The sequence below is a fragment of the Gigantopelta aegis genome, chromosome 8, assembly GCF_016097555.1.
Source record: "Gigantopelta aegis isolate Gae_Host chromosome 8, Gae_host_genome, whole genome shotgun sequence".
NCBI classification, from domain to species: domain Eukaryota; kingdom Metazoa; phylum Mollusca; class Gastropoda; order Neomphalida; family Peltospiridae; genus Gigantopelta; species Gigantopelta aegis.
Genome location: NC_054706.1, coordinates 79,737,013 through 79,762,618, shown reverse-complemented (window position 1 = coordinate 79,762,618; position 25,606 = coordinate 79,737,013). Strand labels below are relative to the sequence as shown.

Here is a 25,606-nt window from a genome sequence, read left to right as displayed (position 1 = left end):
CACTGCATGAAGTAGGAATTAAATTATTAAATGGAAAAAGAAAACAAACATGTTGAGAACTGTTAATTTAATATATTCCAGTTACATTTTTGTTTCTGAAAGAGGCGACATGTCAAAATGTATTTATAATCAACTGTGAAACTAACATCCGTTAATAATACAAACGGTAAAACAAGAAACAACAACAAATGTTTAAAATAATCTATATGTGGCAACCTGTAACCAGCGGCCACCTGTCTTAAGCGGCCACTTTTATCTACTCCCTTGTGTGACCGCTTAAGGCAGGTTTGACTATATGTGTAATTTTGACGAGTAGACTAACGCATATTATCGCCAATTTTCGTGGGGGTAAAGACATACCTTTTGATATATTAATATTCATCATCAGATTAATTATTCAAATTCTTACCTTTTGTTTGAATCCCAAAAGATTGTGTATTTTGGTTACCAAGATGTAGTTAAAGGGAATTTGCCCTCAAAACGAAGGAATATTTTCCGAGAACTGTTACAATATATGTGATAATAAGTAAAACACCTTGGCAATATAAAGTTTATGAAGTGTGTATTAGCAAGGTTTGTGACAAACATGACGATTACGGTTGTGATTACAAGAGAGAGAGAGAGAGAGAGAGAGAGAGAGAGAGAGAGAGAGAGAGAGAGAGAGAGAGAGAGAGAGAGAGAGAGAGAGAGACAGACAGACAGAGAGAGAGAGAGAGAGCGCAGATTTGATCAGTTTGGATTTATGACAGTCGTGCGTGTGTATACACCCGTGGGCACTGGCAGGTCCTTCGTCTATAAAAGGAGTCTAGGGGAGACCATCTTGCGATGATGTCCTGGACGGAGGACAGGCATGCGTTACAACCGCTTGTTCTGAATGTGCACGTAAAACCCTATGACCTGACCTGACCTGATCATCTTGACCACGATGTATGATTCCAATAGATCGCTAAGACGACGGCCACTTTATACTAATAAAGGCGTGGGAAACATTTCTACAGCTTCAAAAACAGTCTAAAAGTGGCACATGTACACACATGGAATGATATTTCAATCAAGGAATTGTAAGTATTCGAAAGAAATATTGCAGACTTTAGACGATGAAGCCCATTTAGCTAGAACCTCGATGTTAAATTACTCTACTACTCATCATCATCAGTATATTGATTCTGCAAGGAAAGTCGATAAACTGTACACGAAAAATAATAATTCACCGTCTTTCATCATCGTTTCATCTCCAGTACATATATATGATAAAAAAATGGTTTCCTTTCACGATATAACTACAGCACATTGATTTTTTAACCATGGGCTACTGGTAATTCTGACATATAGCCTTATAGCGGAAACTGGTTACATTTTCCCATTAGTAGCATGGAAACGTTTATATGCTCCATCCCACAGACAGGATAGTATATACCACGGCCTTTGATAATACCAGTCGTTGGGCACTGGCTGGAACGAGAAATAGCCCAATGTCCCCAGCGACTGGAATCGATCCTCACCAACCGCGCACCAGGTGGCACTGGTACCTACGAACTAAATAAAGCCTAAAACACATTGAGGTTTTAGACTATGGAAAGTACTGTCTTGGCAAACCGCTTTGGACGGCTGACCACATAAGTTAAGAAAGTCATTAATAGAAATAGGCTTCCGCCTAAATGTGCGCCATATAATGTTCAATTCTGTTGACTAACTTAAAATCTACCATACATCTGAATCATCATTAATGTCACGCACTTAAATTTTATACGTTCATAAATATCCGACGTGTTTTATTAATATAAATATTAATATAACAACTACTTGGATTTATATTTATTTACAGTAGTCATCTTTAGACCGTTTGATAAGATGTTAAAGCCCTCCCCCCCAAAAAAAAACCCCAAACAAACCAACCAAAAAAAACCCAAACCCCCAAAACAACAACAAACAAGCAAACGAAAAACAACAAACAAACAAACACAAAAAAACAACAACAAACAAACAATTAATCAAAAAGACAAAAAACAAAACGCAAAAAAATACACCCGAAAACAAAAAACAAACAAAAACAATAGCATTATATTCGTTATCACAAACCGTTTTTGAGTATTGTATTAATATCAGTAGCCTAGTATTCCAAATAACAAGTCCCCCCTCACTTGTCGTATATAGGGTTTCTTTTAGGAAGGGATTCAATGTTTAAAAGGAAGCCTGCCGTATCTAGAAGAGTAACCAAAGTTTTTAACAAGGCTACGCCCTTCGTATAATTACACTGTTATCAGATGCATGCCGTTCATGTATGGTCCTCCCTTTAAAAGTGAGTGAAAACAAACAACAAGGAATAATGTGTGTTTATATTTATATACGCTTGACCTTTATGATACGACACTGTACCAGGAGACAGCAAATGGAAGTTGCCAAATATCCAATGCCAGGTTTTTAACGTTATGTTATGCATGGTCCAGTGTTCTTCATTTGCAAATTGTGATTTCTGCATCGAGACTTCTCAAAGCGACAACTGAAAAGTTAAGACATAAATAAATTAATAATTCCCAAAGTCTAAGGGAATTGTTATTTATTTTATATACATAACTTTATAAACCTATTTGAGAGTGATAACTGAAAAGTTAATGACATAACTAAATTAAATTATACCTAATGTCTAATGGAATTGCTAATTGTTTTATATACAGAACTTTATAAACCTATTTGAGTCAGCGGGGTATTAGTCTGGAAGGATGGAAGGAAATGTTTATTCAGCGACGCATTCGTCACATTTTATTTACGAATATATGGCGTCGTAGGATATTAGTCTGGAGGCAGAATCATAAAACGTGGTTTTAAATAGGATATCGTTCTACACAAAACGAATCTCAGCGACCATCATGGTTATTCCATGTATGATGATGTGCTGCGTCATATTCCAATGGCGGTCAACTTTGAACAGTGTGTGGGGTCACCAAATGTCATTAAATGGCAAGGTGTCCACATTTGAAGAAAATAGTAGTTTCAATTTCTTCATAAATATTATCTTCACAATCATACCTTTTATGTAGGATTACATATAAACACAAGCAACACCCTCAAGTAGCAAAACAGTTGCTTTAAAAGTTTGATGTGAATAGTATTCATATAAAATCTAATGTTTTCTCAGAGAGAGAGAGAGAGAGAGAGAGAGAGAGAGAGAGAGAGAGAGAGAGAGAGAGAGAGAGAGAGGGGGGGGGGGGGGGGGGGGTGGGGTGGGCATGGGGGAGCGATTCCAAGCGACCACCATGGTTATTCCATGTAGGATGATGTGCTGCATCATATAATATTTACAATAATTGTTCATTGGTAAACGTCGACTGGGGTTCGATGGGGTATTCTCTGTCTAAGCAGTTTTTTTTCTTCTAAAATTGGCGTGTGCTAGTCTATTTATATTAAAGTACACATAAAAGATGGCTCCGTTTCTAACCAATATGAGGTAAGATCTTTGACTAATTTGGTACCATCCGAGGGCACCACACTTAACTGTTGTTGTTTTTTTGTGTTTTTTTTAATATAGGGGTATTGTATCTATAATAGCCGTTTGTTAAATACGCGTTGAATCTGGATAACAACGATTATTCGTATTTGCCTCGCTACCAAAAAAGCTAAATAGGGTTCCAAACGAATCGCTTCTCATTTTTAAATGGATTACAATACAGAAAGTAAAGTGATCAAAATGCATTGTGGAAAGGTTTCAGGCCAACTCATGTCCATCGTTTTTGCCCGAATGCGAAGAGTTTCACAAGCCTTGGGGGTGGGGTTGAGACACCTCCCCCCACTCCCGCCCCTGTCTCGTACGTTTATGTTTCCCGCCACATATTACATTTGCATGTCGCCCCATGGCATGACTCAAACACAGTGTGGGTGGTTACCCAATACAAAGTCCATTATTCGGCAAGGAATGGTGTATAAAAGCTATTAGAAGTAGATTCGTGGACATTTTCCCTAGTATTCTTATATGAGATTTGCTTATTGATTAGAACGAATTGTGATTTGCTTATCACAGCCAAATCCAACTGGTTTTGGGCTTCGATCAGCAGAAACATCGTTGCGGACGAAATGACTTATTATACCTGTCTAAAACTGCAAAGTTACGAGCGTCAATAACCTGGACACCAGTGTCGTTTAATTAGAACCAATCCATTTACGCCCACTTATCGTCAACGTCTATCTGTCTGCGCAATCTCTCGAGGTATTCCGTTTTAATCTTGTTTTCTATAATCAAAACTAACAAGACGGGGTGAATTTAATCGCACTCTTCAAAAGCTTGAACGAGAGCACTGGAATATTGGCTTCATCCACAGGAACCGATTCCAAAGAACACTAGCACTAGAATTTATTTTCTATTTCAAGACCAACGTTATTTAAGCGCGCTCTGTGCTTCGATTGACAGAAGAATTTATTTTTATTATTATCTTGTCGTTATGACAAACAGTGATCCCGAACATTTAATGTGAACATCGCCACCAACGCAAGTTCCAAAATTAGACATTAATGGAGGATTTTCTTATTTGTAGTAGAGGTCAATGACCGCTTTACATCATCTCACGAAATAACTTCATTTCAAAGTTGTTATTAGCAAATGGCTGACTTTATGGCTATGGCAACACGTTTTTGCCGAATAGAATAGTTTGTAATTTAGAATATCAATGTTTATATTGCCAGTGTGGGACAAAACGTAGCCCAGTAGTAAAGCGCTCGCCTGAGGCGCGGTATGTATAGGATCGATCCTCATAGGTGGGCTTATTTTGGCTATTTCTCGTTCCAGCCAGTGCACTACGACTGGTATATCAAAGGCCGTGGCATGTGCTACCCTGTCTGTGGAATGGTGCACATTGAATAATGTAGCGGGTTTCCTCCCTAATACTATATGTCCAAACTACCAAATGGTGGCATCCAATAGCCGAGGATTACCACAGTAATGTTATCTAGAGATGTCGTTAAACAACAAGGAACTTTAACTATTGCTTGTGTGTTCCAGGTTGTTGTAAATCAAGAGGCGGATCCATGGGGACGCGTCCCCACTAAATTTGTCAAGTGCCCTCAAAATGTTCAGGTGCCCTTTTTGTTTATAAAAAAATGTTTTACACGTAAGCATTTTTAGCTGCATGAAGTTAAGTTGTGCCTGTATGCGCAAGCTTGCAGATGTATGTCTGTGTTTCTGATTCTCAGTGGAGTTCAGTATTCACCACATTGTTTAACGCGATTAAATGAGCGCCTTAATTTTGCGTGATCAATGTTGCATAATGATTGCCTAATAGTTTTTGCTTTGAAATTGTATAGATCTTCAAAATTACTAATGAACAATAGGCTCTGTCATGTTTATGTATATCTGCCCTACCTAGACCGAGCCGTCCCTATAATAATGCCCTTTAAAGCTATAATTTAAAAGTGCTTCTTTTTATTGTTTTTGTGTATATGTGGGTGGAGTGGGGTGGGGGGTGAGGGGGTGCAGTAAAATTAAATGAACGATATGATTATACATACTTATTCCAGTATGTTTCGCCATCACTGCCGCAGGATTAGGGGAATGGGGGTGAAGTAAAATTATACGAACGAAATAATTAGACATACTGCTTCCAGTATGTTTCCCAGACACTGCCGCGGGAATGGAGGAATGGGAGTGCAGTATATTTAAACGAACGATATGGTTAGACAAACTTATTCCAGTATGTTTTGCCATCACTGCCGCAGGATTGGAGGGGGGTGGGGTGTGAATGTGAGTGCAGTAAAATTATTTAAAGCGATATGATTTGACATACTTATTCCAGTATGATTTGACATCACTACTGCAGGATTGGGGCAATGGGGTGGGGTGGGGGGGGGGGGTGTGCAGTAAAACTAAACGAACGAAACGATTAGACATACTTATTCCTGTATGTTTTGCCATCACTGCCGCAGATTTTCGGAGTCGACATGGTTCTGCGACAGTCGAGTGCTAAAATGTCCAAGCAAACCAGACTAAGGATGATGTTATTCGCTTGTACAGATGGGCGTGGCCTGCTTGTCAAATGCATGTAGCATCTCCCCGGATGACGCACGTGCAGACTGACGTTTCGGCAATGGGCTTGAACAAACACACACCTATAAAATAATAATTACGTAAATGAATGAATGAATAAATGAATGAATGAATGAATGAATGAATGATTGAATGAATTTGAAATAAATTTTAAAATAAAAGTAAAACACGGTATGTAAATATATATATTTCAGTTTATGAAATATAATAAAGATTTTAATTTTAAAAAATGAATGCTTATTAGCAACCACTCTGGTTTAGACAGGACATCCCATACCATATACTAGTTTTTTGGTGGGACGAGAAAAAATCCCAGATATTCGGTGTACCGAGCGGGTTCTATGCTACGACCGAAGCATCTATGGCAAACGATCTAACGACTGAGCTAAAATCCCACCCCTGATACATCAAAGATGTGGTATGTGCTGTCCTTCATAAGAAAATGTATATAAAGATATCTCCCTGCTGGAATCTTTGCTCTTGTATTGTTTCAACCATGTGTTAAGACACCCAAATAACCATATTTCAAAATGTCCTGATGTGTCTTTAAATTCATATTCCTTTACCATGCGTACTACTCTACATGATACCTCGGTGGCGTCGTGGTTAGGCCATCGGTCTACAGACTGGTAGGTACTGGGTTCGGATCCCAGTCGAGGCATGGGATTTGTAATCCAGATACCGACTCCAAACCCTGAGTGAGTGCTCCGCAAGGCTTAATGGGTAGGTGTAAAACCACTTGCACCGACCAGTGATCCATAACTGGTTCAACAAAGGCCATGTTTTGTGCTATCCTGCCTGTGGGAAGCGCAAATAAAAGATCCATTGCTGCCTGTCGTAAAACAGTAGCATATATGGCGATTGGCCATATATTTGACGTCCAATAGCCGATGATAAGATAAAAAATCAATATGCTCTAGTGGCGTCGTTAAATAAAACGAACTTTACTTTGGATACCATCACTTACGGGGGAGGGACATAGCCCAGTGGTAAAGCGCTAGCTTTATGCGAGGTCGGCCTGAGATCGATCCCCGCCGATGAGCCCATTGGTTTATTTCTCGTTCCAGCCAGTGCACCACGACTGGTATATCAAAGGCCGTGGTATGTGTTATCCTGTCTGTAGGATGGTGAATATAAAAAATCCCTTTCTGCTGCTAATCGAAAAGAGTAGCCAATGAAGTTGGGACAGCGGGTTTCTTCTCTCAATATCTGTGTGGTCCTTAACCATATGTCCGACGCCATATAACCGTAAATAAAATGTGTTGAGTGCGTCATTAAATAAAACATTTCCTTCCTTCCATCACTTACGAGTTTTCGTAGGTCCTTCCATCTGACGCGCAAACCACGTTAATCGGCCAGTTCCTGCAGTCAACGGTTTCCACTGTCTTACACAGTGCTCTCCTGTCTAGACCTTGGAACAAGGAGGCTCCTGGTCCTTGGGGCAAGGAAACTAGAAAAGAAGAAAATATCGGGGTTTAAGATGTTATCGACTAACATAGACTTTTGAACGACTGTCATTACATATCAAATATATTGTTGTGCATAACATATTAGTGGCTGTATATTAAACGTGATCGTTCTAATATTTGTATTAGGTTAAATTTCATCTTATTTCCTAAAATATAGTTTTTTCGTACGTACGAAATTATTTGAAGACAAAATCCAGTTTGGGCTTCTTACAAATATTAAGACGACCAAAAACATATTGAATATACAGACACTGATATTCTAAACAAGAAAATATATTTAATATGCAAGGTTAATCGTAGAAATATTTTATTAGTCGGAAACATCTTACAATGCAGCAAACTCAGGAATGTCCCTATAAAGTCGCAGACACTAGTTTCAGCTTATGAAAAAGGACATTAAGTTTGATTAATCTACAAACATGCAACACATTTGGATACCGTTACAGCAGAGTGAGACAAAAAGTCGTTGAAATGGGGAAATACCATTCAAAACAAGATCTGAGTTCGTCTCCGTAACCGTTAACGACTGGTATATCAAAGACCGTGGTGTGTACTACCCTGTCTATGGGATGGTGCATATAAATGATCCCTTGCTGCTAATCGAAAAGAGTAGCACATGAAGTGGCGACAGCGGGTTTCTTCTCTCAATATCTGTGTGGTTCTTAACCATATGTGTGACGTCATATGACCGTAAATAAAATGTGTTGAGTGCGTCGTTAAATAAAATATTTCCTTCCTTCCGTCCTTCCATAACCGTTACGATTCGGAGGTACTTGCGTTTTCAAAAATAAGGAAAGTGTATTTCGTAGTTAATAAGAAACAACAGGACGACCAGAAACACTTCGCATATACGGAAATGGATAATCTAAACGATAGAATCTAAGTAATGTCCGATTTCAATTGTCGAAAACGATTTCAATAATGAAAAATAAATCGTAATGTTTAAAGAATAGGGTCTGTCACTTTAAATAGCATGCGCTTATAAATAACTACTGATGATAATTTCCACGACGGTACAAACCCGTACACCGGTGGGAGAAGGAGCCGGAGGGTAACATCAAAAACAGACATGTCTGTACAGTTTCCCCTTGTAAAACAGTGGGCTTGTGAAAATAAGTCTGAATGGCCCTTAAATTGATCTATTTCCAACACATTATATTGCTTTAAGGAAAAAAGCACACATACTAAAGTACAACTAAACAACAACATAAAAAACCTCACCAACTCCCCCCTCAAAAAAAAAACACAAAAAAAAAACACAAACCTCAAAAGCACAAAAAACAAAACACACACACACACACACACACACACCTGGTTTAAGTTCAGTCAACTACTTGTCGCTTGACTGATTTTTAACCTACACAGTAAAACTAATTAACACTTCGGGAACCAATCAATAGTTCGCGAACCCTACCGAAATTTTGTGCTAGCTGGACTTGGGGCTGGCATCATAGACCCCCCCACCCACCCACCCACCCACCCAATCTCTCTCTCTCTCTCTCTCTTCTCTCTCTCTCTCTCTCTCTCTCTCTCTCTCTCTCTCTCTCTCTCCCACATACACACACACACACACACACACACACACACACACACATACACACACATTGTGATCTCTATAACCGTTTTGTCATTCAAATTATATTGAATAGTTGACAAATATATTGACAGAATACCGGATCTTTGATCTATATGCTGACAGTGAATGAGATTTGTATGCCACTAAAGACTTCCAGGTACAATGTGTGTGCTTAACTGATATTTACCTTTTTCTTAAACCTCTCAAGTATTTTAGTATTCATAATATATTAAACACATTTTTATTACACAGTATAAAGACATCTGGCTATTATAGGGTTTTTTTACCGATAGGTTAGACATTAAGTACAACTTGCTTCAAGAAACTACATCCCCGAAGGAACTTTGTTTATTTTAGTTTTTTGTTGTTGTGGTTGTTGTTTTTGGAGGAAATCGACGATAACATGCCTTAATTCACTTACCAGTAATACGCCAAAGCAAAATCAAATTTTAAAAGACTGTGACAGAAGACATAACGCCTAAATGATGATTACATATCTTCCATTTGTATACTCAATGTCGTATCTCTACACAAGATTGATTTCAAAAGAAATTATGATAAAGCCCTGACGTTATGCAACCATGAGTGACTCGCAGGTGGTTTATCTACGGAGGAGCGATATTCTTGACCATGATATATGGTTCCAGCTCCATCTGTAGGAGGACTATCCTTTTTATGGCGCGTGTCAATACTGGTGCCGAAAACCTTTCTACAACTTCCCTAAACAGAGGGACGTCTGAGTAAGCACAAGGATATATATTGCATTGTATTCCAGTCAAGGAACTATATAATTTATAAAAGTATTACTAAACATACTTACAGAGAGAAGCCCTTTAAAAGACCAATATGCTTCTGATTGTCCTGGTGTTTATAGTAGCAGCTAGATGCATTTGAAGGAAATAGAAAAGGTTCCTACCTGGACAAATAAAGTCAGTAAGTTTTATAAAGTCTTTTTCAATATACTTGCAGATTCTGTAATGTTACTAAAGATGTCATTGAAAATATATCACATAACTAATTTTGCCAAACAGTGATGGACGTGATCATGCCCCTAATGTTATTGTTTACTTTCCAACAAACTGCAAGCTCAGCATTTATGACTTACCTAGAACGAGGACTAACAGTGTTGTTAAGCAGTGCATTATTGTACACCGCGGCCTCGGGTGAAAACAAGGCGCGGTCAAAGGTCACCACTCCCGATTTGTATTGAGATAAACGCAATAGATTGCACGCATTCCTGCAGACATATGACAGTTCCCACGTCGACATACAACAGTGGCACATAACCAGGGGCGTGCGCTGGAAATTTTGCAGCGGGGGGGGGGGGGGGGGGTCGAGGTGTCTGGCGAAGCCCGACACCGCGAGCGCCGCCTGCGCGAAGCCCGTGGCCGGGGGTCTTTTGAAATATTGACCACTTCTAGGGCTATTCTGAGGTGTTTTCTGCTGGCTAGCCGAGCTGCTTTCTGACCACATTCACAGGAATGTAAAAAATCGGGATATGAAATTTGCAGGGGGGGGGGGGGGGTCGACCCCTACCCCCCCCCCCCCCGCGCACGCGCCTGATAACCTAACCGCCCAGTGTAGCGACATACATTTACACAGGCCCGTAGGAACAGGGGGGGGGGGGCGCCGCATCTGCCCCCCACACTTGTAAAAAAAAATTTTTTTACATATTAATGTTTGCTATTGTAACCAAAATCTGATATAGAGTTTGTACCAGATCCGTCACTGCCCCCCCCCCCCCCCCCCCCCACACACACACTTAAAAAAATCGTTCCCCCGGGCCTGTTACACTACGTTGAACCACAGTTATGGATGAGGAACATTTGATGATTTTGTTTGTACACATCGGGCAAGCACACAGCAATCAACAGGCTCGTGTCTAGGCGGAGTATGACCCGACCCCATTAAATACTTTACTAACCACAATGTAGAGCCCGCTACCTATCAGGCGCACCTATATCCACTCAATTTTGTATCGAATACATTTTCCTTCAGTTGATGTACTCCATCAGTTACTGTTATTTACTCCCCCATTATACCTTGCATTCTTAAAGTTTGACCGGCCTCGGTGGCGTTGTGGCAGGCCATCGGTCTACAGGCTGGTAGGTACTGGGTTCGGATCCCAGTCGAGACATGGGATTTTTAATCCAGATACCGACTCCAAAACCTGAGTGAGTGCTCCGCAAGGCTCAATGGGTAGGTGTAAACCACTTGCACCGACCAGTGATCCATAACTGGTTCAACAAAGGCCATGGTTTGTGCTATCCTGCTTGTGGGAAGCGCAAATAAAAGATTCCTTGCTGCTAATCGGAAGAATAGCCCATGTAGTGGCGACAGCGGGTTTCCTCTCAAAATCAAAATCTTAACCATATGTCTGACGCCATATAACCGTAAATAAAATGTGTTAAGTGCGTCGTTAAATAAAACATTTCTTTCTTAAGGTTTGCTTTATTTGATGACACCTCTAAAGCGCATTGAGTTATTAAGCATCGGCTATTGGATGTCAGCTATTTGGTAATTTTGACATATAGTCTTAGAAAGGAAACCCGTTACATTATTTCATTAGTAGCAAGGCATCTTTGATATGCACCAATCCACAAACAGGATATCACATACCGCGGCCGTTGGTATACTATTCGTGATGCACTGGCACGAACAAGGAATACCCCCAATGGGCCTTACATTGATTACCTATTAACAGTTTAGGAAATCCATATCAACTTACCAATGCCCCAATAATGTTAAAGGGACATTCCTGAGTTTGCTGCAATGTTTCAGATGTTATCGACTAAAAGAGACTTTGTAACGATTGTAATTACATATCAAATATATTTTTTCTGCATAAATTATTAGTGGTTGTATATTAAACGTGTTTCTGGTCATTTTATTTCCTGAAAAAGATTTTTTCATACGTACGAAATTATTTGAAGACAAAATCCGGTTTGGGCTTCTTATAAATATTAAGACGACCTGAAACACATTGAATATACAGAAACTGATATTCTAAACAAGAACATATATTTAATATGTAAGTTTAATCGTAGAAATATTTTATTAGTCGGAAACATCTTACAATGCAGCAAACTCGGGAATGTCCCTTTAAGTATAAACCAGTGTGAACATATACTTCAGCTTATCATATTATCACAGTGGAGGATTTACAACTATATTCAAATGTACTTTATATATTTTTAGCGTTCATATACGATTCAATTAATTGTTAGGGTGTCCTCTGTCGATTATGCAATAACTTCGATTTTAGTTACTTAGGGGCTAGCAATCAGACCAATTAGTTTGAAACTAGATCACTGTAATGAAGACACTGCGGACTTTTAATTGATGTCCCCCAGCTAATACCCGGTCTGCCAACAATTAAGTATTACTTCTTATGTTGGCAGTTAACTATTATAATTTATCATGTGACACAATTCACAAAGAAGTCTTACTCTGGGTATGTGCCTAAGGAAATGCTATTGACGGGAAATAAATACCCAAGGAACATTAAGACGTAACCATTTTAGCCAAGTCTTATAAAAGAAAAAACCCAGAAAGAGACAGGAACATAGAGACCCAGAGATAGACCGGGAAGGCGGGACCCAAGGGGAGACCCTTAAGGTCTCAGTCGCAATGTCAACTCTATTGTTCACCTAAAAGCTTAGACAATATATATTGTATCTGTATCACCATGTTGGTAATTTATTAATCATGTTTCGTGTTTGGAAAGTAAAATACAAGAAACTACATCAGCAACTTGAGACTTCTGTTACTTCATTCATCAGAAAAACTACGCTGTGTTAACATAATCTGATATAAAAATTGTTTGCCAAAACAAAGTTCATTCTGCCGTTTGGACAGTTATCTAAGTTTTCTATTTCACTATAACACATTTGTCCAAGCAAAATGTGACCATGCTGGCTTTTAATGACATCGACTATAGGTTTATCATGCAAATATATTGTTATATGTAAGACAACACGATACATAAAAACAAGTTTTAGTGAATAGTTAATTACAATGTCGCCTCATCATATTGTAACATCATTTGCTAATATTAAACATAAGCAATCCTACAGTTTATGTAACGTAGATAAAGACTGGTAGATATGGAATGTAACAGTATGTAAATGGTGCAGATAATCTGGTCTAAATAATTAAAATAACCGAAATATACGGATTACTGCACGTATCTGTAAGACTTAAGACCTGTGTATCGTATCAAGGCACACGCGAATATCGTATCAAAGTAAAGTAAAGTTTGTTTTATTTAACGACGCCACTAGAGCACATTGATTTTTAATCTTATCATCGGCTATTGGACGTCAAACATATGGTCATTCTGACACTGTTTTTAGAGGAAACCCGCTGTCGCCACATAGGCTACTCTTCTTTACAACAGGCAGCAAGGGATCTTTTATTTGCGCTTCCCACAGGCAGGATAGCACAAACCATGGCCTTTGTTGAACCAGTTATGGATCACTGGTCGGTGCAAGTGGTTTACACCTACCCATTGAGCCTTGCGGAGCACTCACTCAGGGTTTGGAGTCGGTATCTGGATTAAAAATCCCATGCCTCGACTGGGATCCGAACCCAGTACCTACCAGCCTGTAGACCGATGGCCTGCCACGACGCCACCGAGGCCGGTAATATCGTATCAAGGCACACGCGAATAACATATCAATGCACACGCGAATACATGTGTATCGGTATCAAGGCACATGCGAATACCTGTGTATCGTATCAAGGCACACGCGAATACCTGTGTATCGTATCAGGACACGTGTATCGTATCAAGGCACACGCGAATACATGTATATCGTATCAAGGCACACTCGAATATCGTATCAAGGCACACGCGAATATCGTATCAAGGCACACACGAATACCTGTGTATCGGTATCAGGACATGTATATCGTATGAAGGCACACGAGAATACGTTGGTAGAGAAAACACACGAGCTGTGGCTATATACTTTATATCAGGAAACGATCTACAATACGGGGAAAGGAGTAACAGTAACTTTGTAACTTCAATATGTACATTATATCGAAGACATTATAGTTCTTGTATAACCCAATACGATAGTCATTACGAATTCTAGTAAACAGTAATTCAACTTTAGAACATTGGTCAACTTGTGTTTTCTGTCTTTGACGTACAATTCTTCATTCTTCGAATTTTCTTACTATCTTCTTTTTTTACAATCTAATTCTATATACAAATGCTTCTTTTGCTATTATACCCTGAAATGCTAGTCATTACGCATTTTGATAAAACAGTAATTCATGTTTTAAAAAAGAAGAATATATCAACTTCTGTTTTCTTTTCGTACAATTCTTCATTTTTCAATTGTCTTATAGGTAGTACTATACCAAATAACTTCCGGCTGGGTCAAAGTTGGAGGTGCACCCAACTTTTGATAGAGAAGTGAACACCACAAGTCCTGTGATTGGTTATAAATGTGAGTGTGTTGGTTGTAAAAATTAATAGTTTCATCTGGGTAAAATAAATGTGCAATTTTATTTCATCTAGTACCAATGTGTCAAGTAGCCTTGTGCTTGAAACATGTATGGGGTACCTGTAAAAAAAAGTACTCGAATTTTGTGCGAAACTAGGGTAGTCATAGACGCTACCCGTTATCTCAGAAACGAGCAGCTTGACCCCCATTTTTTTCTGATTCACTTTAAGTGTAAGGGGTGGTAGTATTTATATCCGTGGTGTTTATGTCGGTTGATACGTTGCAGGTAGGAGTTTTAGCCGCATATATTACTATTGTCGTCTATGGGATTTGATTTGGTAGTATACACCCTAAAGGGACATTCCTGACTTTGTTGCAATGCTATAAAGTTTCCGGCTAATAAAACCTTTTTTAATTGTTAGAATGACAATTTACTTACATTTCCTTGTCCAGAATATCTATATCTGTATATCCAATGTGATTTTGGTCCCCCAAATGTTCGTAGTAGCTCAATATGCATTTTTGCCAAATATTTTTTCGTACGTATCAATTTATATTTCCCTTCAACCGTCAAATAGTCTATTTTTAGACGGCGGATTCCCTTCGACTTGTCATGCACTTGAAGCGCATCACGTGACCTTTTTGTGACGTAGAGCACATGTAAATACCATGCTGCCTGGTCATTTCGTACCCTAGTCATTTCGTACCATTGCAAAAAGTCATATCGTACCTTAGTTATTTCGTACCATTGTGAGAAGTCTTTCCATACCATAGTCATTTAATACCAGTATATAAAAAACGAATCGACTATAGCATAAAACCAGTGTTATTTTGTTTTGTTTTTTAAATTTACTTTGACAGTTTGAAAATCAGAACACATTATTGTGCAGCATATCGTTATTGATTTACCATAACACCTGTCAACTGTTATTTCCATTTTACCTGACAAGAGCCGTATTTGGTATGTACTACTAACGGCCAACTTCGATGTTTTCTGAAATTGGCTCCAATTGACCAAAGTGTACTTTTTTTACATTCATAATTAATAAATATGCTAATAATAATAAATAAATAAATAAATATGAACAAATGTTTTCAGTTACCAGCTGAAATGGTCGAATGTTACTTATTATTACTTATTATCTTATTTGTTTAAGAAATAAACAATAACAACCACTGAAAACATTGACTACCCTATCGATTACCAAATCAGCCAATTGCTCATGTTTATTACTTATACACAATGACAATATTTTTTTATTTTTTTTCTGATCAGAAACGCCCTTAAATTAACAACAAATTTGTTTCAGTGTATGGTACGAAATGACTTGATCTTTTTTTAGGGACAAAATTAAATATTTAATGATTTATAAAGACAGTTGCAGGTGGTGTTTGCATCTTATATACGTAATTAGATTGGGTACGATATGACTTTCAATTTTGCAATGGTACGAAAGGACCAAATTAGGTACGAAATGACTAAGGTACAAAAGAACCAAGCTACGAAATGACTATGGTACGAAAGGACCAAGGTACGAAGTGACTAGCAACCGGCCGAAACGACCAGATACCCATAAAATTGCACCATCACAGTATTATGAGTATAATGCTTGGGTTGGGGCGAGTTGACTAATGGACAAAGTTCCGATCTTTCCATCATCTATAGATCTCTATAGCTATAAGTACAAGTGACCCTAACCCTAAATGCTAGAACGATCAGAAGGCTTGCCAAGCCGAAGGTAATAGAAAAGAGACAAGATCAAAAAGTTGTTGAAGTTGAAAAAAAAGAAGAAAAAAAAGAACATTATTATGAAATCTTGGAATTGTTATCGGCATCATTTCTACTTGTTTCTTTTAAAATGCGTCCATTCGTATCGCTTAGTTTAACGAAAAAAAAAGTTGTAATACTACTGACTTGTAGGAAACAAATGGAAAGTCGTTGGTAATCAATGCAAAACGTCAGTATTAAAAAATAAATAACATTAAAAACGTGCTTTCCATACGGTTCGTCCACTGGACAATTCGTCCACGGACGATTGTTCCACTCGATGACTGCATTTTTTTCATACATATTAATAGTTATTTCTTTTACATTGTAATCGTTTCTTAACATTATTTTGTGGTATACTATAACCAAAAAAGTAAAATAGAGTTAGAATTCAACATTAATATTCATTTTTTATTAACTGTTTGTATTCATTGTCATGCCCCGGACTATTCGTCCACTGACGATTTGTCCACTCGCTCGTACATTATCTCGCATGTCACGATGTGGTAAATAGGTAATGCAAGCCTCCGCGTCGGAAGACTTTATTACGCCCCCCCCCCCCCCCCCATGTCATGTTCTCCTTCAATGGCGTACATTATATCCACTGTACCCTCCCTCGTCACATGTTATCCCCATATGCCTAATAACCTCGAAATAAAATAAAAACTCGTTGTCTTCAATTCCAATATAATTAAATGTACATTAAAAAACAATTCAACAAAACAACAAATGTCATTCAAACAGAGCGTGTTGTTTTAGACGCGACTTGATTCAACTTTCCGGATCTCGTTTCACGGACTGCGATTTTGTGTTTCCGTTGACTGGTGATCGCATTGAGTCAGTTTTGTCGGAATCGAACGAAAGGATCGGCGATCTCCGTACCCCCCCCCCCCCCCCCCCCAAAAAAAAAAAAAAAACCCGCGCACTTACTGAAATGTGCATCTGCTAGATCGGGGAACTTTCTCGGATTGAATCATTGCTAAAACTAGGTTGTAGAATCGAACTTTTTGTTGAACTTTGGAGTAATCATCTATCAACAATCGGAGAAGTTGGGTCACAACCCCTACCCACCCCCGTATGAAAATCTCAACGGATTTACACGATTTGGAAAAACGACCCTTAGAGACCCAGACAAATCGGAAAATCCGGCATATGCCGGAAAACTTTCACCCATGGAAATGTACTGGGGAAATAAAAACCCAGTGGACGAATCGTCCGGAACTGATTTTTTGTAGTGGACGAATCGTCTCGAGTTCCTCAGTGGACGAATTTTCAGTGACGAATCATCCGTGGACAAATTGTCCAGTGGACGAATCGACTGCATCCCAAAAACGTGTACTCACCGAAGCCATGTTGAATATTGCATTGTGGGAAATTTGTGTTCTAATCATCACTGCGACCTCTGACCTTCACCTTTCCGCGAGGATTTCAAATAATCGTGTCATGGGGAATCCCGAAAGTATTGTTCTATGTAAGTATTTCAATTTCGCACTTTTCATTGATTTTTTTACACAAATGTATTACAGGTGAGTTTACTAATCCATATTACTGTCTATTTTATTAGCTTTAAAGTCAGGAATGTCCCTTTAAGATAGTTTTTCCAATCAAAGTTAATTTCAACTCAATGAACAAATAATGAATAAATAAGGTCTACAGTGACTACAAATGCCAACTAGTGTTTTTCCCCTGTCCCAACTAGTGCTACACGACTGGTATTTCAAAGGCCGTATTCTAACCCTGTCTGTTGCAAAGTGCATATACGAAATCGCTTACTGCTATTGGAATAAAATATAGCGGGATTCCGCCAGAGACTACCTGCAATTATCAAATGTCTGACATCCAATAGCCAATGTTTAGCAAATTAAAGTGGTTTAGTGGTATCATTAAAAAACAACATATACTTTGATTTCAAGTAATACAAAACTTAATGGACTGAATGTACAAAGCCTGTTTAAGTCTTACACGCGTGTAACTACATACATTTACAATGCTTAAATGTATGTATTTAAGAAAAACAGGCTTCGCAAATTCGGCCTAAGATGTTTTATTTTAACATGACAATACCCTTTTTATGAGTTACAAAGACAATTCACATGCTTTTTTCCCAAAACGGTGGTTCATTTTATAATGTGTTTTAGTAAAATATATGATTAGAAACATAGATTGCAGCTTTAAAACTAAACATTTGGCAAGCCAATTGCAGTTTGTTATTAATCTTCAACATTCTACAGAGATCATGCATCATGATTTCGTCTCTATGCTATTTGGTGCACATTAGTTATTTGTAAGACAAGAAGCTGATAAAAAGCGGAGGTGATCACGTGCATGATACACTGGAATTGCTAGCAATAAAACCTCGAACCGCCACGAGACAGAATTTATTAAAAGTTCACCGTGACATGTTCTGGCATCTTCCTTGTCCTCGTGTCACCTTGCCCTGACAGGGAGGGATCGTCATCATCAAACCGTTGCCAGGATGGTAAATATAATCGAGCTACAATTATTATTGCTGTTGGCGAAGTGGCCGAACGCCCACTGTGTTGGAAATTTGAATCGTAGAGCAGAACTTGTAGAAGGAAGGAAGGAATATTTTATTTAACACCGGACTCAACTCATTTCAAGTGCGGAACGTAGTCCAGTGGTAAAGCTGTCGGTTGGTAAAGCTGTCGGTCTAGGATCGATCCCCGTCGGTGGACAAATTGGACTATGTCTCATTCCAGCCAGTGCGTATATCGAAGGCCGTGGTATGTGCTATACTGTCTGTGGGATGGTGCATTTAAAATATCCATTGCTAGTGATGAAAAATAGGCAGCGGGTTTCCTCTCTAAGACTATATTTCAAAATTACCAAATATTTGACATCCAATAACCGATCAGTAATAAGAAATGTGCTGTAATGGTGTTAAACAAAATATACTTTAACACATTTGAATTACGGTTATTTGCGAGGGATATATGATTAAGAACCACGCAGATAATAAGAGAGGAAACTTGTTGCCGCGATGCAGTGTGTTGATCCTATCATTTAGCAGTAATGGTTATTTAATAAGCCACATCCTACAGACAGGATAGTACATACCACGGCCATTGTTACACCAGTTGTGGAGCACACTGGTTGGAAAGAAATAGCTCAGTGGTAACGAGTATCGATTCTAGGTCTACCGCGTATCATACGAGCGTTTTACCACTGAGCTACGCCCCGCCCCAAGCAATTGTGAATGATTAGACTCACTTGATAGACAATCTTCCTCGAGTTCCATTAATTAATGGGGTAGCTAACATCCAATATTTGAATGATTTGTGCACTTTTGGTACATAGATACCCTGACACATTACGAACATTTTTCAGATATGGATCCAAATAAGCAGCACTCACTGGTGGCCAGGGAGAATCTACAAATGCCCCCCCCCCCCCCCCCACACATACACACTACAATTAGTGAATTCTTAATAACTTCAAATTCGTGGTTCTCTCCTAGTAGTGTTAATAGGCTGCTACACCTATCTCAATACTGAATAGGTAAAATGCACGCATGGACACATTCTGGGGGTACAGAGGTGAACAATATTTTGGTGGGAATTAAGATTTGTATTATCATGCCATCAAACAATCCTTCGTAACATGTACGCCAAACATAACTCACGAATCTCATTACACAGGTACCATGATACACTGAGAGTCAACAGTGCCACTAGTGACTGTGGATTTTTAAAATGTCCCTTCCCCCAACTTCCAGTGGAGGATGTTCTTATTGATACGTTTAATACATAATTTATATACAGTATTTGTATTCAAATGTCTATGGTTCAGTACGTATCTGATTTCCGGACAAAAGCACCACATATTTTGTTTTAGGATTCAATTTGTAATAGTAATCACTTCTTTAAAATGTAGAGTGTAGGGGTATATGTAATTCCGTGGGACTTGAATGTTGATTTTTGGAACCATCCATGATTGTAATTGTTATATAATATGTAGATTACAAACAAATAATGGTTCCACTTTTCTGATCACGGTAATTTTGACTTTGTTCAAGGTCATTATCCAAAATCGACTTATAGCATCTGTGTGAGTTGTTTGTTTTTTCAGAACATACACATGTAATATATCGATGGATAGCTTGTGATGAGGATGGTACAGATAAGTCAATATTATGCAAGAATAGTGTTTACACGATAATTAATAGCCAATTTATATTATAGAGCGGGACGTAGCTCAGTGGTACAGCGCTCGCCTGATGTGCGATTGATCTAGGATCTAGGATCGACCCCCGTCGGTGGGCCCATTGGGCTATTTCTCGTTCCAGCCAGTGCGCCACAACTGGTGTAACAAAGGCCGTGGTATGTACTATCCTGTCTATGGGATGGTGCATATAAAAGATCCCTTGCTGCTAATCGGAAAGAGTAGTTCATGAAGTGGCGACAGCGGGTTTCCTCTGTCAATATCTGTGTGGTCCTTAACCATATATCCGACGCCATAATTATAACCGTAAAAAAATGTGCTGAGTGTCTTGTTAAATAAATCATTTCCTTATCCTTCCATTTTGTATTATAGTTAGAAATATTTTTTTTCCGGAAACATATGTGGGTATAGTTTATATGAAAATAGTATCAAATTTAAACATGCCTAAATTATCTTTGTTTCTTAGGTAACATATTAAATGCATATATGACGGGTTTTTTTTATTATGAGAATAATATATTACTTGTCCTCAGTATTTATATGTGTGCATTTCAAATAAAAGACTGGCCTCGATGGCGTCGTGGTTAGGCCATCGGTCTACAGGCTGGTAGGTACTGGGTTCGGGTCCCAGTCGAGGCATGGGATTTTTAATCCAGATACCGACTCCAAACCCTGAGTGAAACAAAGGCCGTGGTTTGTGCTATCCTGCCTGTGGGAAGCGCAAATAAAAGATCCCTTGCTGCTAATCGGAAAGAGTAGCCCATGTAGTGGCGACAGCGGGTTTCCTCTCAAAATCTGTGTGGTTCTTAACCATATGTCTGACGCCATATAACCGTAAATAAAATGTGTTGAGTGCGTCGTTAAATAAAACATTTCTTTCTTTCTTTCAAATAAAAGAGGCGGGACGTAGCTCAGTGATACAGCGCTCACCTGGATCGCGATTGATCTAAGATCGATTCCCGTCGGTGGACCCATTGGGCTATTTCTCGTTCCAGCTAGTGTTCCACAACTGGTGTAACAAAGGCTGTGGCATGTACTATCCTATCTGTGTGATGGTGCATATAAAAAATCAATTGCCGCTAATCGAAAAGAGTAGCCCATGAAATGGCGACAGCGGGTTTCCTCTCAATATCTGTGTGGTCCTTAACCATATGTCTGACGCCATATAACCGTAAATAAAATGTGTTGAGTGCGCCGTTAAATAAAACATTTCCTTCCGTCAACTAAAAGGTTTCACTCAGTATTCAAATGATCATCCGACTCAAACGTATTTTCTTTAAGAATTTTAGGACATACCTTATGATATATTTCTAATATAGGAAAACTGAAGAATTATTCGATGGTTGCCATGGCAGCTATTTTCAAAATGGCCACTATGACTGCCATGAAATCCAGTGTAGGTGTAAGAATTGAGTATATTTATTGTTATTTCAGACGTAATTACACTGACTGACATATACTAGTCCATTGCACATCTTGTAGGGGTAGATCCAAAATAAAAGCATGTAGTTATTTGTTTATTGTGAACAATGTCCACATTTTCAACTTTTTTAAATAGCTGGTATTAAACATTTACAAAATCCATTACAGACTGTTATATTTTAAATCTTGCATGGCTTCTATTTAATAAATATTTCAGGGGCAGCATCAGAATTAATTCCAAACGCAGTTCTCGGAGAAGTGTTATGTCCACATTATCTCTTTGGAGAAAGTGACTTACTTATTTAATTATATTGTATACATTCATAGGATTTATATTACACACATTTCAGGCATTGACCGTGTAGGGCATATCAGTCAATACATTATTGTGGCTATTATGGATATTCAAGATGGCCACCATGTAAAACATCATCAGTACCAATATGTCAGCACTCAGTTCACCTAAGCTCACAACTGTTTGTTCTAACGTACAGTTTTGGGGGCAAGGAATACAACTATATAATTACAAAATACCACTAGATGGAGTTTAATAAATATGGAGGCAAGCTTCTTGCTTTGGTATCATTCTGTTCTAAATAGTCTTTAAGACAAGACAGTGAATGTATTCTCGAGAACATTTCTTGGGATACAGAATATGATGTAGTCAAGGCATAGATTAACAAACACCTCCAATACGTAGTGCACAGAATATCATTAAAGGCGTTTTTCTGATTCCATACACTACTGCACATACATTACATTTCTATTAAACATTTTACATCACACTTGAAAAAATACACAGTTCAGTGCATTTCCAATGAGTCTTTGTGCAATCACATCTAGTGCAACATCCACTAAGACTCTCGCAATCACACTTATCCAATTCACTGCAAGCATTGAATGCCACAGTTAGATTTTTGTATATAGGAACCCTATGGAACGGGTGCAATTTGTTCACGAGAGAGAGAGAGAGAGAGAGAGAGAGAGAGAGAGAGAGAGAGAGAGAGAGAGAGAGAGAGAGAGAGAGAGAGAGAGAGAGAGAGAGAGAGAGTACCCTTTTAACATGCCCCTATACCACCAAGGTTTCGGGACCCGGGTCCTAACTCTGGATAAATGCTAAATGTAACTAGATCTTTACACAGAGAAATTTCCATAGGGCGTAGTGGCCTTACACTTCTCCTTAAAGACAGACCGCCATGTAGATAGCCAAGACTATAAATAGAGCCGCCGAGTATATAGACACTTTTATCAAGATGGCGGCGTCCATTGTGGTTTTATCTATGAAACTCATCTTTGTATGCAATATTTACCACGATGTGTGTACAATTGTTGACTGGGCATGAGCGCAAAAAGATCCTTACGAAATGCCGCCGCGTTAGCAGTTGGCATTGCAGATCAAAGGAGAAGTAGTAAAACGATCAGAAACAGTTCAAATGGCCGTGTGTATTATACTGTATGTTCCAGATTGGTAGGCAAGTTGTTTTGAGTGATGCAGTAAGGCATCACTAGTGTGTGAATGGTTTCAATGGTCTTTCTCTTCTGGCAGAACAGTTCCTTTCTTGCTCTGTCAACACGTTCCTGGTTACTGGTCTTATCCTCCAGGCAAAACGTTTTACATTTTCAAAAGAAAGCAAAGGTAGTGTCACTCCTGGCGAAGCTGTGGAAGAGAGGCAGCGCCAGGGATTTCTCTTTACCCAGGATATAGTGTTTGCTTTCTCAAAATCTTTCCTGGCTTTTCATTTGAAGTCGTTGATGCTACTTATGTCTATGTATTCTATACCACATCAACTCTTTTGGAATGTTCTGTTTCATGATATATGAAACAAAGATACGGTCAGCATACTCATCAATATCACGTTGCTGGTTACAAGATTTCAGCTCACCAACCGCAATTGCCGCCATTACTGGATCCACCGAGAACTGATCGTTCAGTATCACCATGTAACCATGAGGAAGCATGGTGTGCATTATGCTATTCTCAGTGGCTGTGCCAACAGTCTGGTGTGCACTATTGACAAAGGTATGCTTGTCATCCTAATTGTTAAGTTCCATCATTGTATTAGGGACTGCTCGTCTGTCCCACAAATAGATTTTTTTCTTCACAATACCTCAAGATACTGAGCTGGACTTTTGTATATGTGCTGTTACAGATCATGTCTGACTTTTATGAAGATTTACCCATTTTTGACAGTACTGTTATGACTGTTGAACATAGGAGATACGAAAATTTGTTTTCCAGACTCTTTTTTTTGCAATGTCAGAAGATATTTAGATTACATTTTTTATAGGGTTTTTTATATCGATTTACTAAGTTTCCCCAGAGTTATGGCTCTTGGACTTATGATATACAAACATGTGTTGTTCTCGGTAGGAGGCATGCGTTTGCTTTAGCAGTACTCTCGGAATGTGTGTGGCCATGTAAGTATTTGGGTTGCCGTTCCATTTCATACATCAATTCTAAAGTTTGTTTTGTTCAACGACAGCACTAGAGAACATTGATTGATTAATCATCGATAATTCTGACACGTAGACATCAGAGGAAACCGGATACATTTTCTTTTATATGCACTCTCCCAGACAAGAAAGCACATACCACGGCCTTTGACAAGTTGTGGTGCACTGGTTGGAACGAGAGAAAAACCAATCTGTTTTCCAGACTCTTTTTTTTTGCAATGTCAGAAGATATTTAGATTACATTTTTTATAGGTTTTTTTTATATCGATTTACTAAGTTCGATCCTTCCACGAAAGCACGTCAAGCGAGCACTCAATCGACTGAGTTAAATCCCGCCTCTATTGAGTAAAGAAATATCCATATACTACCTATCTTCCATAGCTTCATAGGGCGGAATGTAGCTCCGTGATACAGCGCTCGGCTGATGCGCGATCGATCTAGGATCGATTACCGTCGGTGTGCACATTGGGCTATTTCTAGTTCCAGCCAGTGTTTCTCAACTGGTGTAACAAAGGCCGCGGTATGTACTATCCTGTCTGTGGGATGGTGCATGTAAAAAATCTCTTGCTACTAATCAAAAAGAGTAGTCCATGAATTGGCGACAGCTGGTTTCCTCTTAGTATCTGTGTGGTCCTTAACCATACATTTGCAGTGGTATTTGAAATCAGCAAAGCATATTCAACGAAGTATTCCACATAGCATTGCAATTCTTACTAATGTTAATCTATGGAAACGAATCACTACACATTTTTACATGGACTACAACACATTTTGAGGTAGAATTATGGCAATAAATGGCAAAAAGGTCTTAGGTTAGCACATTTTGCCCGAATAATTATCATGTTTGCCCGAATTTTTGGCTTAAGTCCTGACATCCCCCCCCACCCCCCACCCCCCACCCCCACCCCACCCCCGCCAAGAGGGGGGGGGGGGGGGTGGGAATGGGGGAAAGGGGGGGAGGGGAAAAAAAAAAAAACTCTCCTGTCTCGTACGCTTATGGAATCAGGTACGTGATATATATCGTATGATATCGCGCGTTTTGTATTGTGAGGTAGGTATATCGTGACACCCCTACTTAACAGTGTGATTTACCAACTTGACCAACCAGTCATAGTAGACTGGTTAAAGTGCTCTGTTTTTTTCTGTCCGTCCAAGGTGCGATGGGTCGCAGGAAAATCACTGATCGCCTTCGGTTTATCCTTCCCATCCATTGATCTGCAACTGGTACATCAAAGGCTGTGGTAT

The 25,606-nt window shown here is 38.9% G+C and overlaps 1 protein-coding gene across 1 annotated transcript; it reads right to left on the bottom strand.

The window, feature by feature from the left end:
* Positions 1-2,339: 2,339 nt before the first annotated feature.
* LOC121378438 (follistatin-A-like) lies at positions 2,340-10,314 on the bottom strand. Its single transcript, XM_041506610.1, has 4 exons — positions 10,182-10,314; positions 7,340-7,481; positions 5,878-6,093; positions 2,340-2,500 (listed from the first exon to the last, which is right to left on the bottom strand). The coding sequence occupies exons 1-4, from the start codon at positions 10,216-10,218 to the stop codon at positions 2,428-2,430; spliced, it is 468 nt and encodes a 155-aa protein (XP_041362544.1). The 5' UTR covers positions 10,219-10,314; the 3' UTR covers positions 2,340-2,427.
* Between the last annotated feature and the right edge of the window lie 15,292 nt (positions 10,315-25,606).

Bases quoted from the DNA above. Each gene is read 5' to 3' on its own strand.
- LOC121378438 (XM_041506610.1), bottom strand. From the start codon at position 10,218: ATGCACTGCTTAACAACACTGTTAGTCCTCGTTCTAG. The intron at 7,482-10,181 runs GTAAGTCATAAA...CTTCTTTTCTAG, and splicing joins ACTGTTAGTCCTCGTTCTAG to TTTCCTTGCCCCAAGGACCA. The intron at 2,501-5,877 runs GTATGTCTAATC...TTAACTTTTCAG, and splicing joins GGCAAAACATACAGGAATAA to TTGTCGCTTTGAGAAGTCTC.